Source organism: Caretta caretta, chromosome 10, assembly GCF_965140235.1.
Source record: "Caretta caretta isolate rCarCar2 chromosome 10, rCarCar1.hap1, whole genome shotgun sequence".
Classification (NCBI taxonomy): Eukaryota; Metazoa; Chordata; order Testudines; family Cheloniidae; genus Caretta; species Caretta caretta.
The window spans coordinates 38,973,827-38,991,707 of record NC_134215.1 but is presented as its reverse complement, the minus strand read 5'-3'; the positions used below and the strand labels follow the sequence as shown (position 1 = coordinate 38,991,707).

General features: G+C 44.2%; 1 protein-coding gene across 1 annotated transcript; it reads left to right on the top strand.

Moving 5' to 3' along the window:
- The first annotated feature begins 16 nt into the window (after positions 1 to 16).
- Positions 17 to 17,881, top strand: LOC125643314 (uncharacterized). Its single transcript, XM_048865706.1, has 7 exons — positions 17 to 69; positions 3,924 to 4,032; positions 5,657 to 5,777; positions 6,776 to 6,865; positions 11,515 to 11,601; positions 12,629 to 12,724; positions 17,811 to 17,881. The coding sequence occupies exons 1-7, from the start codon at positions 17 to 19 to the stop codon at positions 17,879 to 17,881; spliced, it is 627 nt and encodes a 208-aa protein (XP_048721663.1).

Sequence of the window (17,881 nt, the reverse complement as noted above, 5' to 3'; positions counted from 1 at the left end):
TTTTCAGTGACAGGGAATGGAAGTGACTAGGTATCAATTCTCCAGGACAACCAACAACTCTAAGGAAAGGTAAAACCAGCAAATGTTGTAAGTGGGGTGGGTGGGTATAGCTTTAGCAACAAACCCGCAGGGGGTCCAATTGTCCAGTTCTGACTCCTGTGTTTAGCAGCTAAAATCCCCACTTAGATGGTTACCTAAAGCAGATATTTAAGGCATCTATGTTCTAGAAATTAATTCCCTTTATGAAACAGAGTGCAAGACAGCTCAGATGAATGTTGTGTGCGAGGATCAGGTGCTGAATAGAATTGTTAATATTTTAAAATTAAAGCTGTTCAATTGATTGATTTTTTTATTGTAATAATTATGCTGATAAAGTGAACTGGAGGATTGGGCCAAAAGAAATCTGATGAGGTTCAATAAGGATAAGTGCAGGGTCCTGCACTTAGGACGGAAGAACCCAATGCACAGCTACAGACTAGGGACCGAATGGCTAGGCAGCAGTTCTGCAGAAAAGGACCTAGGGGTGACAGTGGACGAGAAGCTGGATATAAGTCAGCAGTGTGCCCTTGTTGCCAAGAAGGCCAATGGCATTTTCGGATGTACAAGTAGGGGCATAGCGAGCAGATCGAGGGACGTGATCGTTCCCCTCTATTCGACATTAGTGAGGCCTCATCTGGAGTACTGTGTCCAGTTTTGGGCCCCACACTACAAGAAGGATGTGGATAAATTGGAGAGAGTCCAGCGAAGGGCAACAAAAATGATTCGGGGTCTGGAACACATGAGTTATGAGGAGAGGCTGAGGGAGCTGGGATTGTTTAGCCTGCAGAAGAGAAGAATGAGGGGGGATTTGATAGCTGCTTTCAACTACCTGAAAGGGGGTTCCAAAGAGGATGGCTCTAGACTGTTCTCAATGGTAGCAGATGACAGAACGAGGAGTAATGGTCTCAAGTTGCAGTGGGGGAGGTTTAGATTGGATATTAGGAAAAACTTTTTCACTAAGAGGGTGGTGAAACACTGGAATGCGTTACCTAGGGAGGTGGTAGAATCTCCTTCCTTAGAGGTTTTTAAGGTCAGGCTTGACAAAGCCCTGGCTGGGATGATTTAACTGGGAATTGGTCCTGCTTCGAGCAGGGGGTTGGACTAGATGACCTTCTGGGGTCCCTTCCAACCCTGATATTCTATGATTCTATGATTCTATGAACTGAGCATCTCTGATGGTATCTTCTAGACTAAGCACTGAGTCCCATTGGGTAGATTGAAAGATTAACCTAAATCTATACAGAAGCCCCTGGAATCCCATAAGATTGGGTCCCTAATCCATGAACTATTGGAACTCCTTTACAAAACTTTTCTTAAATATTACATGACTATATTGTCTCATACTATAGAATTAGAATTTATAATCCCTATTCCATGATGAAAAGGAGTACTTGTGGCACCTTAGAGGCTAACAAATTTATGTGAGCATAAGCTTTCGTGAGCTACAGCTCCCTTCATTGGATGCATTCCTGTAGCTCATGAAAGCTTATGCTCAAATAAATTTGTTAGTCTCTAAGGTGCCACAAGTACTCCTGTTCTTTTTGCGAATACAGACTAACACAGCTGTTACCCTGAAAGTTGATAAAGTCAATTATCTAGCAAAACTTCCTCCAATGGGATCTCAGAGAGCTTTGCAAACAATAATCAGAAAAGACAGATGGTATGTACTTATATCATAAACAAGCCTAGAAATGTTGGGCCCAATCCGTGTGGAACTTCTGTTGACCCCAATGGGAGTTTGTGGGATCAGATCTTCTAGCTATTGCTTGTATATATAGTTCTCTTGTGTTTATCATCAGTGCCGTAGTTCTAATCTGAACTAGCATGGATGCACTGCATTGTCAGCACTTATACTGGCAGTATACCATTGCTTCTAGGGCTGTTGCTTAATCGCAGTTAATTCACACGATTAACTCAAAAAGTTAATCATAATTAACTGCACTGTTAAACAATAGAATACCAATTGAAGTTTATTAAATATTTTTGGATGTTTTTCTACATTTTCAAATATAATCGAATTCAACTGTAACACAGAATACAAACTGTACAGAGCTCACTTTATATTACTGATTACAAATATTTGCACTGTAAAAATGATAAAAGAAATGTCTGAGGGGAATTGAAAAATACTAAGTACTGTAGTGCAATCTCTATCATGAAAGGGCAACTTACAAATGTAGTTTTTTTGTTATATAACTGCACTCAAAAACAAAACAATGTAAAACTTTAGAGCCTACAAGTCCACTCAGTCTTACTGCTTGTTCAGCCAATAGAATATCAGGGTTGGAAGGGATCTCAGGAGGTCATTTAGTACAACCCCCTGCTCAAAGCAGGGCCAATCCCCAACTAAATTATCTCAGCCAGGGCTTTGTCAAGCCTGACCTTAAAAACCTCTAAGGAAGGAGATTCCACCACCTACCTAGGTAACCCATTCAATAGCTAAGAAAAACAATTTTGTTTACATTTACGGGAGATAATGCTGCCCACTTCTTAATTACAATGTCACCTGAAAGTGAGAACAGGCGTTCGCATGGCACTGTTGTAGCTGGAGTCACAAAATATTTACGTGCCAGATGTGCTAAAGATTCATATGCCCCTTCATGCTTCAGCCATCATTCCATGCTGATGACACTTGTTAAAATAATAATAAGTTAATTAAATTTGTGACTGAACTCCCTAGGGGAGAATAGTATGTCTCCTGCTCTGTTTTACCCGCATTCTGCCATATATTTCATGATATAGCAGTCTTGGATGATGACCAGCACATGTTGTTTGTTTTAAGAACACTTTCACTGCAAATTTGACAAAATGCAAAGAAGATACCAATGTGACATTTCTAAAGATAGCTACAGCCCTTGACCCAAGATTTAAGAATCTGAAGTGCCTTCCAAAATTTGAGTAGGATGAGGTGTGGAGCATGCTTTCAGAAGTCTCGAAAGAGCAACACTCTGATGTGGAAACTACAGAACCTGAACCACCAAAAAAGAAAATCAGCCTTCTGCTGGTGGCATCTGACTCAGATGATCAGCATGGATGCGTGTCTTCTAGAATGGTGGTTGAAGCATCAAGGGACATATGAATCTTTAGCGCATCTGGCATGTAAATATCTTGCAACACCGGCTACAACAGTGCCATGCAAATGCCTGTTCTCAATTTCAGATGACACTGTAAACAAGAAACAGGCAGCATTAACTTCGGCAAACGTAAATAAACTTGTTTGAGCAATTGGCTGAACAAGAAATAGGACTGATTGGTCTTATTTTTGAATGCAGGGGTTTTTGTACATAATTCTATATTTATAAGTTCAACTTTGATAATAAAGAGATTGCACTACAGTACTTGAAAATCATCATCTTGTTTTTTTACAGTGCAAATATTTGTAATAAAAACAAAGTGAGCACTATACACTTTGTATTCTGTGTTGTATCTGAAATCAATATATATTCATATTTCATATATATGAAAATGTGGAAAACATCCACAAATATTTAAATAGTCTTCTATTATTGTTAATCACATGATTCAATCACAATTTTTTTTTTTTATCGCTTGACAACCTTAATTGCTTCATTTACCAAGGGTTCCATGCTGTGTGTACACTGGAGAATAGACCACAGGGAACCATGCAGAAATCCTCATTTCCTCTCTTTGGACCTGATCCTATAAGGTACTGAGTGAGCTTCAACATCAGTGGGACTTGGGAGGCACTCAACACCTTGTGGGAGTTACTCAGCATCTCACGGGATCAGGCCCCTTCTCAGCAAACATTCATAGGGTGATATGCAAAGGGAAAGGCCTAAGCATATCATTTCTGCATTTTCCTCTGATTTCCCTGTTGTGTGTGTTTCTTTATGGGGTAATATATCTGGATGTTTTGTTTCCAGGGTTCTAGCTCATTTCAGCAACGTACTGCTAGTGCTGGACGAGATGCCAAACTTCCCTGAAGAGCTCCAAGGGGCAAAGAAAGGGATTCTGTATCTCACACAGTACAAAGTAAGGATCCAGACTCTAAATCTAAGTATTTAGATCATGCCAAACAACGTTGCATCTGAACACCTGGCACACTACAAAAGCCATAAGCCAGCCACACAAACAGGAAATTAGTAGGGGGTGTCACAAATGCTACATCACTGCTTTAGCAAACTGCATGGCAGCTGAAGGGAGGAGCCTGGATTGTCTGTCTGTGTTCACGTGGATAGATTGTTAATCTGCAGTTGCAGCAGCTATGTAAATTACTGCTTTAATAAAGAATCCAGTTTAGTTTAAAAAGGGCAAGTTTACATGAGAAAATTTTGCCAGCATGTTATTGAGGGATATGATAGTTTTTGCTAACATAACTACACAGGTAAGAGTCCTAGTTTAGACAATTATAGCAATACAAAAGTCATTATACTGGTATAGCTTTTGCCAGTTAAGGGAAACAGCATACACTATCCTGGTGTAAGTACTTCTATAATTGCATCTATACTAGGAGGGTTTTTCTGGTTTAACTGTACTGGTAAAACCCAGCTAGTATAAATCAGGCCTAATAAAACAACTCTTCCATATTATTACCCAACATGCAGTACATGAAACAACTTCTATAATTTTGCTTTCTGTGTGCTTTAAGTCTTCTGGAGGCAGCTGCCATTTTGCATTAATTTCAGATGCAGCCTGTTACAAAGGAGACATACATATCATCCTCTCTTCTGGAGACTTTCCTTTTTTTCCTTCTTGTTTTGTTGGTTTCCTTTCATGTTAAAAAAAGTCATTTCTACTGAATGTATGGTTGTTCTTTGTCAAGGCAACACACAACATACTGGTACACCCTAATGTCACTTTCCTTTCTGCCCATGTCTTAGAAAATATTATTTCTGGAGGGCAGGTATCATCATACACATGCTGTTGCAAAGTGATGGATTTTCCATTTTTTCCTGGCAATGATGAGATTGATGAATCTTAGAATATCAGGGTTGGAAGGGACCTCAGGAGGTCATCTAGACCAACTAGTCCATCTAGCTCAAAGCAAGACCAATCCCCAACAAAATCATCCCAGCCAGGGCTTTGTCAAGCCTGACCTTAAAAACCTCAAAGGAAGGAGATTCCACCACCTCCCTAGGTAACGCATTCCAGTGTTTCACCACCCTCCTAGTGAAAAAGTTTTTCCTAATATCCAACCTAAACCTCCCCCACTGCAACTTGAGACCATTACTCCTTGTTCTTTCAATCCTGTAATCTCTCAGGGAAGGGGTTCAGTCGTAGTGGGCCAGCAGCTGAGAAATTTCCATTTCACACTTCCATGACTCTTGCTCGTTTCATGACCAATTCCATGTTTGACGGCGAGCTAACCTATTGTAGTAACTACTGTTGACAGGGAGAGAGGTGATCCCTGAGAAAGTAGGCAAAGCCCACTGATTGCCATGAAGATTAGTATGAAGCTCTAGAACTTGCAGAGGGATCCAGTTTAGTTAGTAGAGCAGTGCGGTTACAGATTTGCATTGGTCTCATCTTGCTTATCATCTCCAGCATTGGCACCTCCCTAGGTCTCTCCCTTCCCTTTCTGATCCCACTCCCCAAATAAGCAACAAAGCTCAAAGCAATACTGTTCCTGAACCAGTTCTTGTCTCTGTTTCCCTAGATGATATTCCAGCACAAGGACAAGGGCTCCACGACCATCCGCTTTCCACTTCAGCTCCTGGGGGACTGTGTGATAGGGGAGGAGCTGAACTCCAGACAGCAATATATCAAAGGGACTATTAGTATGTGTCATACCTTTTCATACCCAGGACCCTACTGCTGCCACACGTCATAGTGTCTCCTGTCACACTTATTCTGAATGAGGAGAAGCAGATGGATATTAGCAGATATTGCCTGTGTGGCTGTAGAGAGGCCCACATGTAGATGTATTGACCAGGAGAAGGCCATATCCCGCTATCATTTTGATGATCACTTTAAACAGGGCCTGGATTATTCAAAATATAAAACCAGGATTACATCAGATTTCCAAGAGATCTGTACCCAACACCCTTGCACTCAACAGAGGGCAATGGAGGCCCTTGCCTAGAAATAGGAAGCGAGGGCTGGAATAAAGCCCAGAATGTCCGTACCTCTTGGATTAACCAGCCACCATTTTGAGTTAGGATAGAAAATACCTTACGCACACATGCATACATCCCTCCAAAAGAAAAAAAAAAACAACAACAAAAAACCTTCAGAGGATATTTATCTCAGATGACTTTATTTGGCTAATTGGGTGTCACGGGTTTTCCCCATATTATCAGTTCCTCAGAGTTATTTAGGTGCCCAACTCCTATTGGTTTTTATGGGAGTAGGTGCCTAAATACCATTGAGAATCTGGGCCCAAGTAACTACTTACAGCAGGTGAATGGACTCAGGACTCCTGTGTTCTATCCCCAACTCTTGCTTTGAGATCTTGGGAGGAGAACTGCAAAGGATCATTGTGTGTAGCACTAAAAGGACAGACATTATATAAGAGTGACCACTCCCTTTCATCAGGTTCATTTGATGGCAGTGCAAGGATTGCCTCACAGGTGTAGTTTCTGTGTTGTATTCACGTCAGCATATTGACAGGGAAAGGAACCGTGGAAGGGAAGAGCATGGGAGTAGGAAAAATAACAGGGTTCAAAGAGATGAGGAAACAGGGACAATAGAGCAAACTGGAGAAAGATGAAATATCTCTGGTGAAGGAACATCAGCCGATTTGACTCATGAGCTTACTGTAATCTCATCCATTTAGCTTCCAGTCAAGGTGTTCTCACCTTCAAATTCATCTTCCTGTATGGAGCCACCGATTGCCTGAATATGATCAAAACCCTGTCTTCAGCAGGTGAGGCTCTTGATGGTTCTGCATAATGCCAAAAGTCTGGTGGTTGTTTTATACACACGTAGGAAGGCAAGGTCCCAGCTGCAAAGGGCTTACAATGTACCTACCAGATTCTGATACCTCTCCTTTCATTATACAGTACCTTACTGAAAGAGCAGTCCTACTGAAGCTAATAAAATTACTTGTGGAGCAGTGTGCTTCTAAATCAGAACAAGGTCACCACAACTGGGCCCTATAAGGGCAGTACAGACAAAAGGATGCAATATAAAAGCGAAATGATTGATCAGTGTGGATTGGTACAGGCCTTGTGTCTCTTATGCCCTACACAAACACAAGGAGTTGTGTTAATAGTTATGTTACCAATATAACAGCTATGGAGTCTGACTCTCAACACTATTAAGGGGCTTTAGAAAATCAGTGGGAGTTAGGTACCTTAAGATCTTTGAGGATCTGGGCTGAAGCGTCTCATGTATATTGATGACTTTATTCTCCCAGCACCATTAAAGTAGGGTATTATCATCCCAAGTGAATAACCCTCTCCTCTTCCTTCTTCATTCACAACTACAGATCCCATCCCACATGTGAAACAGCCAGGAAGAGACAACTGGGGATTGGTCCGGCTTTGAGCAGGGGGCTAGACTAGATGACCTCCTGAGGTCCCTTCCAACCCTGATATTCTATGAACTGTGTAACTAGCAAGCCATCAGCACTCACTCACTGTGCTCAGGGATATTGATTCAACCTAGTGCCTGAACCCAACTGCCATGCACACTCAGTTCTCCTCTCTTCATCTCCTTTCTAAGGGCTTGGTTACACTTGCAAGTTAGAGCGCATTAGAGCAGCCCCAGGTGCCCTAACTCCTGAGGTGTCCACACTGGCAAGGTACGTAGAGCGTCTGGACTCTACAGTTGGAGCGCTCCTGGTAATCCACCTCCATGAGAAGCATAAAGCTTGCTGCACCCTGGCTGAAATGCCCAGGCATCAGTGTGGACGAGGTGTTGCATTACTGCGCTTTGATTGGCCTCTGGAAACATCCCATAATCCCCTGAAGTCAAGTGGCCACTCTTCTCATTGTTTTGAAATTGGCTGCAGGCATGTGGCTATCCCCTTTCAAAGCTCTGTTTCTGACAGCCAGCATGCTTATCTGCTCCAGGACAAAGCAAACCATTAGTGTGGAATGCTGCTGTTGTGAGTGTGGGGGCGGTTGGAGGAGGGATCTGCTGCTGTCTGAACTTACAAGACAGCATGCTGACATACTCTCAACCCCCTAAAACAAACTGTCTTTCCCCCCACATACACACAACACACTCCCTGTCACACTCCACCCCCCATCTGAAAAGCACGTTGCAGCCACTTGCACACTGGGATAGCTACCACAATGCACTGCTCTTTGTGGTGTAGCAAGTGCTGCTAATGTAGCACTTGCAGCTGACAGTGTAAACACATGGCAGCATTTTCCCTGCTGCGGTCTCCGAAGGCTGGTTTAACTCCCAGCGCTCTACATCTGCAAGTGAAGCCAAGACCTCAGTTTCTTTTGCCTCTTGCAAAGGACTGAGGCAGGTGCTGCGGGAGGTGCTACTACCAATTTTTTCTGACCTTCGCAGTGTGGAGCTCTAAAGATTCCTCCCGTTTTGCTTCTCACACCTTGTGGTCAGACTTGTCATGGGTGATGTTCCTGTTCTGAACTGACCCAGCACCCTTTTACCCCATCCCCTAGTCTCAAAAGGTGCCTAACTCCCTAAGACATCTTGAAATTTCCCAGCCCTTATCTATATCTTATGCTCCATCTTTGGGTTTGTTTATGGTATGATGCAAGTTTCAGGAAACCCATTATCTTTCCATGGGTACAGATGGTAGGACTGGTCAGGCAGGTGATGAAGTTTCACAGAAGTTGTATAGAATATCTGTCAAGATAATTAACGCTCCAAGGGTTGACTGGCATGTTGGCTGGATTTCCCAAGCTCCTGCATGAAATTGGGCCCAAATCCACACACACATTTAGGCTCCTAGCTTCCACTGATTTCAGTAGAGAGACAAGGAGGGGGAGGGGTGACATTATACCTTTTGGACCAATTTCTGTTGGTGAAAGAGAGAAGCTTTTGAGCTTACACGGAGACCCTTCTCTTCTTCACAGAGCCAAGAGCTTTGTGTAAGCTTGAAAGCTTATTTCCTTCACCAGCAGAAGTTGGTCCAACAAAAGATATTACAGTAGAACCTCAGAGTTACGAACACCAGAGTTACAAACTGACCAGTCAACCACACACCTCATTTGGAACCAGAAGTACAGCACACAATAGGCAGCAGCAGAGACCAAAAAAACAACATGCAAATACCGTACAGTTTTAAATGTAAACTACTAAAAAAACAAAGGGAAAGCAGCATTTTTCTTCTGCATAGTAAAGCTTAAAAGCTGTATTAAGTCAATGTTCAGTTGTAAACTTTTGAAACAATGACCATAATGTTTTGTTCAGAGTTACAAACAACCTCCACTCCTGAGGTGTTCATAACTCTGAGGTTCTACTGTACCTCACCCATCTTGTCTCTCTAATATCCTGGGACCAAGATGGCCGCAACACCGATTTCAAGTGAAGTGAAGTGAAGTGATGAGCCTAAATACCTTTGGGGATCTGGTCCTTGGTATTCAGGATTCTGTAATTTACATGACAGTAATTACTACATAATAATGATCATACCTGCAGATGAGACAATTAGGAATTTGGCTAACAGCTGCTGAAATCCTTGGCTAAGCATCAAATATATGGATCTCTATCCCCAGATATCCAAGGGGTGTAAACACCCACAGAGGACGAACTAGTTAGCATGATAAAGTAAGGGCCAGAACTAGAGCAAACAGTGGAGTATAGCTAGTACTTATGAGATATTATAACATTCAGTCAGGTAAAATTTACATTCCCAGGAAAAACTTTCTGACCCTGAAGGATCAATTAGCCTGAGGAATAAGTCAGTCAGTCATCTCTTATGTACTTCCTTGTGGCAAGGAGTGGCTCTACAGTGCCATGCTAACAAAATGTCCCTCAAAGGGCTTCTTAAACAGACTCCACACAAGCTTTTCTTTGCCATTCACACCACCCCTTCTCAAGGGTCCCTGTTTATTCACAGAAATTGTGCCCCAAAATGAAACTCAACATCCCAAAACCCAGTCCATCAGTTTTACCCTCCCAGGCTTTTCCTACCTGTAGCCTTCGTGGGTAAACCCCAGGTCTTTCTGCTGGAACCTGTACACCCCTAGCCAGCTCCAATTCACGCTACTCCCAGTCCCAGGCCTTCCTACTGGTGACTTACCTGTTTACGGTAGGCCACTACCTGGCTGGAGTCTCAGGTTTCACCAGGTAGGGTCTTCCCTAAAGTAGCCTCTATTACTTCCTGCAGTTTCGCAAGCTTCCCCCTTCACTACAGCCACCTGCTGCTCATTCTAGGGAACTACCTGATCCAACCCAGGTGTACCTCTTCAGTAATCAGCGTTGATTAGCTCCAGGTCCTCCAGCCCTTAAGGGGCAAGTCACCCTGTTACAACTCACAACCGATGTGGTGAAAACTAGACTGGACATAATCCTAGTAACTGTATCAGCAGGCCACAATGCTGCACAAATCTGTAATCCTATCAGGATTGCTTACTGGAGAACACTGAGGGTATGTCTACACTACAGAGACTATACCAGCATAGCTACGTCACTGCAGCTATGCTGGCATAACCCTGTAAATGTAGATGCAGCCTATGTCAATGGAAAGAGGCATTCCATCAGTATAGGAACACGACCTCCATGGATAACAGTGGTCAGGGCTGTTATTTCTTCACGCCCCTAACCAATGCAGCTATGTCAACCTGATTTTTTAAGTGTAGACTGGGATTTTTTTCTAGAACTTTAGCTCCAGTCCTTAATACAAGGCTCCTCTTCCCAGCACTGATCTACACTCTGCGTTTTCCACCTCATATTCTCCTGCCTGACGCTGCTTTGGTGCAGATAGAATTCACCTGTGAAGTTTGTCAGTATGTTTAATTAAAAGTGTTTAATTTTTGCCTGGTTAGAATCTGGATTCCTTTGGTTCTAGTGTCTTCCCTATCACTGACTTCCCCTCTCTGTACCTTAGTTTAATTCATAGGAAAATAAGTCCCAAAGTGGTGGCCCCACACTCTGCCACCAGTTCTAAAGTAGCTGGATGTTTCTGCACACAGGCTCAGTGATGAAATAATTAACAATGTTGCCATTACTGTTATCATTAAGCTTCTGAGTCAATAACCTAGTAAGATGCCAGGGGCAAAGGTATGGTTTCAGGCTGCATGCAAACTCAGGGAGGCACTACTGAACTGGCTTCTGTTCAAAAGGTTGCCTTCAAAACTAGGATGTCTAGAAAATGTAATTACCTTTTAAGTGAAAATTTAAATTCTGCAAGAATCGGTTAGAGCAACTAGAGGAGTGTCGGTACAGCATCCTGGCTGAGTCCAACTCCTGCTCCAGTGGCTGGGGAGATTCACTGCCTTGGTATCATAGGTATTAGTGCCTCGTAAATCCTTCCAACAGCTAGATTTATACTTGCAAAGCTCTGTGAGACTCACAGATGAAAGGTACGAGACACATGCAAAGGATTTATTTTTACTAACATGATTTTCTTTCTGTTTGTTAAATATACAGATACATTAAGAGAGGATGCTAATCTCCAGGACTATCCAACGGCCTCCATCTATACTTACGCCCACCCATCAGCACCTCGAACTCCACGTAAGCACTGAAACGTTTTCACCCTGGTTACATGAAATGTCCTCCAGGCTTCCAGCTGGAGCCTGAGAGAGGAGAGAACCAAGGGCCCATCCAATGCTCACAGAAGTCATTCAAAATCTTTCCATTTACTTCAAAGGCTTTGGATCAGGCCTTCTATATCCAGGTTCTTTCATTCCTGGGTTACCCCACACAGTGCTCCACTAGCAGTATCCCTGCTGGTGTGAAGGGCTCAGCCTTTCTCAGATGAGAGAAGAGCTCAGTTACCTCCTTCATTCACGCCTGGGCTTCCCCATCCACCCTTTCCTGACATGAATCCTTAACTATCATAGGGTTAACTTCCTCCCTAGGCTGTGTTTGTGCCACTCCCGTAGCTCTCAGTGATCATCAGTCTGCCCTTAACATTTGTTAAAGTTGGCCCATGTTCTCTTCTGTTCTGTTCTGTGTAGGTTCTCATAGTGCACTCATCATTGTAGTATCTGAGCGCCTTCCAGTAGCACATTAAGCAACATGACTAAATCTGTTACATATCTGTTGTAATCAATGACTCATAATTAGGGCCCAGTCCTGCAAGATGCTGAGCACTCAATTCCCGTTGGAGTCTGTGGGAGTTGAGGGCACTCAGAGACTTACAGTACCCTCAGCACCTCTCAGGATTGGGACCTCAGAGCAGTAATAAAGTGCATAATTGGAGCCCCAGCACCAGAAGAGGAACTTCTATTCCATAGTCATTTGGTGAAACTGCCTTGGGGTAGCTCAGTTTTCCCTTCAGAGCTATTCCTTGGGATCAGCTAGATCTTCACCAAGGAACTCCTCTGAAGCCTGGAAATTAGTAAGGAATAGAAAATGAAGAATGTGAGAGAGAAAGAGTTCCATTTGGACTGTTCAGCTCAGGCACTCAAATGTTATGGCTCAGAGCAAGTAGCATGTCAGCACCAGACTGAAAGGGGGTGCTGGGCGGAGGCTTCAGCTAAGGTGGGATCTTTGTTCACACCTGAGATGCTGAAAGGTTTCTGTTCTCCCTCGGCAGGTTCGCTCAGCACACTTCCACATTGGCCACCCCCCTATCCTGGCCCACCAGAGTTACCTCCACCCTACTCCGAAGTGGAGTCAACAAGTCCAAGAGGTAAGTCAGCACAAGGGCACACAGGGTGTCACACAGCTGGAAGTCACCTCGCTGGCTCTCCTAGTTCCATTTCCCTAGGCTAGATAAGGCTCAGCTCCTCCCAGCGTGATCCACGACTGCAGGGTTGGCTCAAGCACCTCAGCAGCCTTCTTCACCCACCTGCCCCCACAAGCTGCAAGAACTAAGATTCAGGGGGAATCCTCCCTGCGACTTCTGCATCAAACTCCTCTCCTATGCTAGTGGGGGAGGTTCAGACCCATGGCATGGTTGATAATGTGACATGCGTGTTGTGGAAGGAGTTTGGGATGGATGTTCTCTGTACACAGGTACTCAGAGGACCTAGTTGAAGCCTTATCTAGAGCTTTGGCAAATGGGGAGCCCTCCCAGTTTCCCAGGGGATGCAGTTTATTACCACCACAGAAGTCTCAGTCAGCACAAAGCAACTCATACTCCACTCCACACGACAGCGTAGAGTTACCAATGCAGAGAGAATTTAGGCACTGCTCTGTGTAATGCTGAGCAAGCCACTAAGGCCCCAATCCTGCATGCACTTATTCATGTGCTAGTCCATTGAAGCCAATAGGCTCATTCACATACTTAAAGTGAAGCATATGTCTAAGTGTTCAAATGATGAGAGCCTTAGGGTACATCTACACTGCGGCTGAGTGGTGCCATTCTCAGCTCTGCTAGATGTATTGTTTCTTGACTTTAGCAAAGCTTTTGACACGGTCTCCCACAGTATTCTTGTCAGCAAGTTAAGGAAGTATGGGCTGGATGAATGCACTATAAGGTGGGTAGAAAGCTGGCTAGATTGTCGGGCTCAACGGGTAGTGATCAATGGCTCCATGTCTAGTTGGCAGCCGGTATCAAGTGGAGTGCCCCAAGGGTCGGTCCTGGGGCCGGTTTTATTCAATATCTTCATAAATGATCTGGAGGATGGTGTGGATTGCACTCTCAGCAAATTTGCAGATGATACTAAACTGGGAGGAGTGGTAGATACGCTGGAGGGGAGGGATAGGATACAGAAGGACCTAGACAAATTGGAGGATTGGGCCAAAAGAAATCTGATGAGGTTCAATAAGGATAAGTGCAGGGTCCTGCACTTAGGACAGAAGAACCCAATGCACAGCTACAGACTAGGGACCGAATGGCTAGGCAGCAGTTCTGCGGAAAAGGACCTAGGGGTGACAGTGGACGAGAAGCTGGATGTGAGTCAGCAGTGTGCCCTTGTTGCCAAGAAGGCCAATGGCATTTTGGGATGTATAAGTAGGGGCATAGCAAGCAGATCGAGGGACGTGATCGTTCCCCTCTATTCGACATTGGTGAGGCCTCATCTGGAGTACTGTGTCCAGTTTTGGGCCCCACACTACAAGAAGGATGTGGATAAATTGGAGAGAGTCCAGCGAAGGGCAACAAAAATGATTCGGGGTCTGGAACACATGAGTTATGAGGAGAGGCTGAGGGAGCTGGGATTGTTTAGCCTGCAGAAGAGAAGAATGAGGGGGGATTTGATAGCTGCTTTCAACTACCTGAAAGGGGGTTCCAAAGAGGATGGCTCTAGACTGTTCTCAATGGTAGCAGATGACAGAACGAGGAGTAATGGTCTCAAGTTGCAGTGGGGGAGGTTTAGATTGGATATTAGGAAAAACTTTTTCACTAAGAGGGTGGTGAAACACTGGAATGCGTTACCTAGGGAGGTGGTAGAATCTCCTTCCTTAGAGGTTTTTAAGGTCAGGCTTGACAAAGCCCTGGCTGGGATGATTTAACTGGGAATTGGTCCTGCTTCGAGCAGGGGGTTGGACTAGATGACCTTCTGGGGTCCCTTCCAACCCTGATATTCTATGATTCTATGATTCTATGAACATGTGCTAGCTTTGATCCAGTCAGTGAGCTAAAAATAGTGGTGTGGCCACAGCAGGACAGGCTGTAGCTCAGGCTGACCACCCAAGTGCACGCCTAGTATCTCAGAAGGGATTGTCCTCAGGCAGCTTACCTATGATGCCCCGTGCTAGCTCGATCAAAGTTAGCACATGTACATCTACCCAAATTGGGAATCGCGCCTCCCCTGTGTAGTGTACATGTACAGTGAATGACTAGCCAGAATTCCACATGCAGTGCCTGGGCAAGAGGACTACTTACATACTACTGAATTATACTTGAGGACAAGTGCACTTACTCAGGTGCTTAAAGCTAAGCACATGCATAGGTGTTTGCAGGACCTGGGCCTTAACGTCACTTTACCCATCTATCAAGAAGCGGGAGTCATTGGCTTGAATAATTGTAAAAGCCCTAATCTATTTGAGCGAAACATAATAATAACCTAACTCTTATTTAGCACTTTTCATCAGTAGCTCTCAATGATTTACAAAGGAGGCTACTGTGATGTGTTCCCCCCAGAGTGCCACCTGAAACTGTGGTACCACTGAGCCCCCGACCCAGTGGCCTGCCAAGCCCTCTCCCAGGCTCCAGCACACGTACAGATAGGGATACAGACACTGTGATCAGCTCTGCATAGGGAGGCTTCATCTAAGGAACTGTCCAGCTGCTCCAGTGCACACACCCCCTCTGCAGTGTAAACCCAAAGTTATACCGTCTTGTGCTGCTCAGAGATCTGTACAGAGTAAGCTCATGAAATTCACCCCCTCCCTCAGTGTGGAGAAGGGATATGCAACAGCTTTCTGCCCCAAGTTATGACTCCCACACACTGGTCTTAGACAAAGAAAAAATAAACTTATTAACTACAAAAGAGAGATTTTAAGTGATTATAAGGCAGTGGTGGGCAACCTGCGGCCCGCGGGCTGCACACAGCCCATCAGGGTAATCCGCTGGCAAGCCACAAGACAGTTTGTTTACATTGACCGTCCGCAGGCACAGCTGCCCGCAGCTCCCAGTGGCCATGGTTTGCCATTCCCGGCCAATGGGAGCTGCGCGAAGTGACACGGGCCACAGGGACATGCTGGCTGCTGCTTCCCACAACTCCCATTGCCCGGGAACGGCAAACCGCGGCCACTGGGAACTGCAGGCGGCCATGCCTGCAGACGCTCAGCGTAAACAAACTGTCTCATGGCCCTTCAGCAGATTACCCTGATGGGCTGCAGGTTGCACACCACTGTTATAAGGAATAGCAAACCAATCAAAGCAGATTATCTAGCAAACAAACAAAACATGCAAACTAACCTTAATATACTAAAGAGATTGGATATGAGTAGCAAATTCTCACTCTAAATGATGACTGAAGCAGGCCAGCTGCACTTGCTTACAGCTTAGAAACCTCAGGTGTTTCTTTCATAGGCTAAAAATCCCTCTAGCCTGGGTCCAGCACTTCCCCCCAGTTCAGTCTTTGTTCCTCAGGTGTTTCCAGGAGTCTCTTTGGGCAGGGAGTCAGCAAAGAACCATAATGACGTCACTCCCCTGCTTTAAATAGCTTTTGCATATGGCGGGAACCCTTTGTCTCAAAGCTTAGTTCCCATGCCAGTCAGTGGAAAAACACTGGTATTCCAATATAAAATCCAGTACCAGGTGACCTGGTCACATGACCCTGTAGTGTTACAGCAGCCATGAGTCAGAGGCTGCTTGCAGCATCCTCAGGAGGACATCCCCACCCCCAGTGAGAGAAAAACTTCTTCTAAGGCCTATTGTTTTCTCTAATGGCCCTTCCCAACCAGCCATCTAGACTGAGTACATTCTGCCTAGTGGGCGTTCCCCAAGTGTAAACACATTTGTAATACAGATATATGGTCAATATTCCTAACTTCAGATACAAAAATGATACATGCATACAAATAGGATAATCATATTCAGTAAATCATAACCTTTCCAATGATATCTCACATGACTTACCTTGCATAAAATGCATCATAATTATGCCATAATCATATCATAATATCATCACTGTGAAGAATATGGGGTTCAGTGTCACAACCACTATCATGAGCAAAACAGATATAATAAACATAGCAAGATCTACAGTAAAGTATATATATGTTAGAGAAATGCATTGAAAAAATGCTAACATATTTTTACATGTTAGCTCACTGTAACCAGTGACATCTCCAGTTTCCCTGATAAGTTATTTTCCAGCCACAGAAAATGTTTTGTGAGATTTTCTATACTTGTTTAACTCAGACGTTAAAATATACTGAAACCACCATCCTCCTAGTCACTTTTGCCACTGATATTTAATACAGCCGAGCACTTTACTTATTTGTTACTAACCATATACACAGAAATGAGAGAGACATCTCGATAATATCACCAATGTTGAACCATCCTTTGTGTTTTGGGTGACCATTCGTGTGATATGACTTTGTGGAAGAGAGATTGGAGCAGGGTAGATGCCAAAATGTTGTGGGGGGAATCAGCCTATGAAGTTCTGATTAGCTGGTTCACATCCTTGAACTGTATCCCAAATTTTGAGCTATTGTTTACTAGTCTTTCATTAACTATGAATTCATTATTCTTATTCATTATTTATATTATAATAGCGCCCAGAGTGCCCAGTTGGATTCAGGGCCCCAGTGAGGTGGGTGCCATATGGACAAAGAAGAGATTTTTGAGAGCCAAGTTTGAGATGTCTTAGGCCCTAACGTAAAAGCCCAATAACAGTAAATAATATCAAAGGGATTTTTACAAAGGCTGGCAGGAAGGAACACTCTCGATGAAATGCTGCCAATGACTCTAGAAAGTATAATTCTTCACTATGGGCAGCACAGTAGGAGGGATGCATGCCATTTCCTATATCTGTGTGCAGTGTAACTGTAGCCAAGTCAGTCCCAGGCTATATCTGGGGTCCATTCACATGGCTCAGCTCAGGGCATATGTACATGGCAGGCACGCCATGCTTGCAAATCAATCTCTCTTTGCCGTTCTTTTTCTTTCCCAGGAATTCAGGATGTTGTTTGGATGCAGAGTTCTGGTTCAGCCCACTAGAAAGGCTGGAGCAGGACACTGGCCCCTTACAGACCCCAGATGTGGGGCTGTTTGGCTCCTCTGCGGTGGGGCAGGCCCAGCTCCACTTTTCAAGATAGTATATAGGAGCAATTGTGAAGGATAATAATGTTGTCTCCACGTTTCTCTCATTTCTCAGAGAGCCAACAAGAGGGCTGCTGCCACTGCAGGGCCCTGAGAACCCAAGAACAGACAGACAGGCAGAACTGA

Excerpts from the sequence above, each read along its gene's own strand:
- LOC125643314 (XM_048865706.1), top strand. The coding sequence starts at position 17 with ATGGAAGTGACTAGGTATCAATTCTCCAGGACAACCAACAACTCTAAG. Across the intron at positions 5,778-6,775 it reads ATATATCAAAGGGACTATTA|CTTCCAGTCAAGGTGTTCTC; the intron begins GTATGTGTCATA and ends TCATCCATTTAG. Across the intron at positions 12,725-17,810 it reads GGAGTCAACAAGTCCAAGAG|AGAGCCAACAAGAGGGCTGC; the intron begins GTAAGTCAGCAC and ends CTCATTTCTCAG.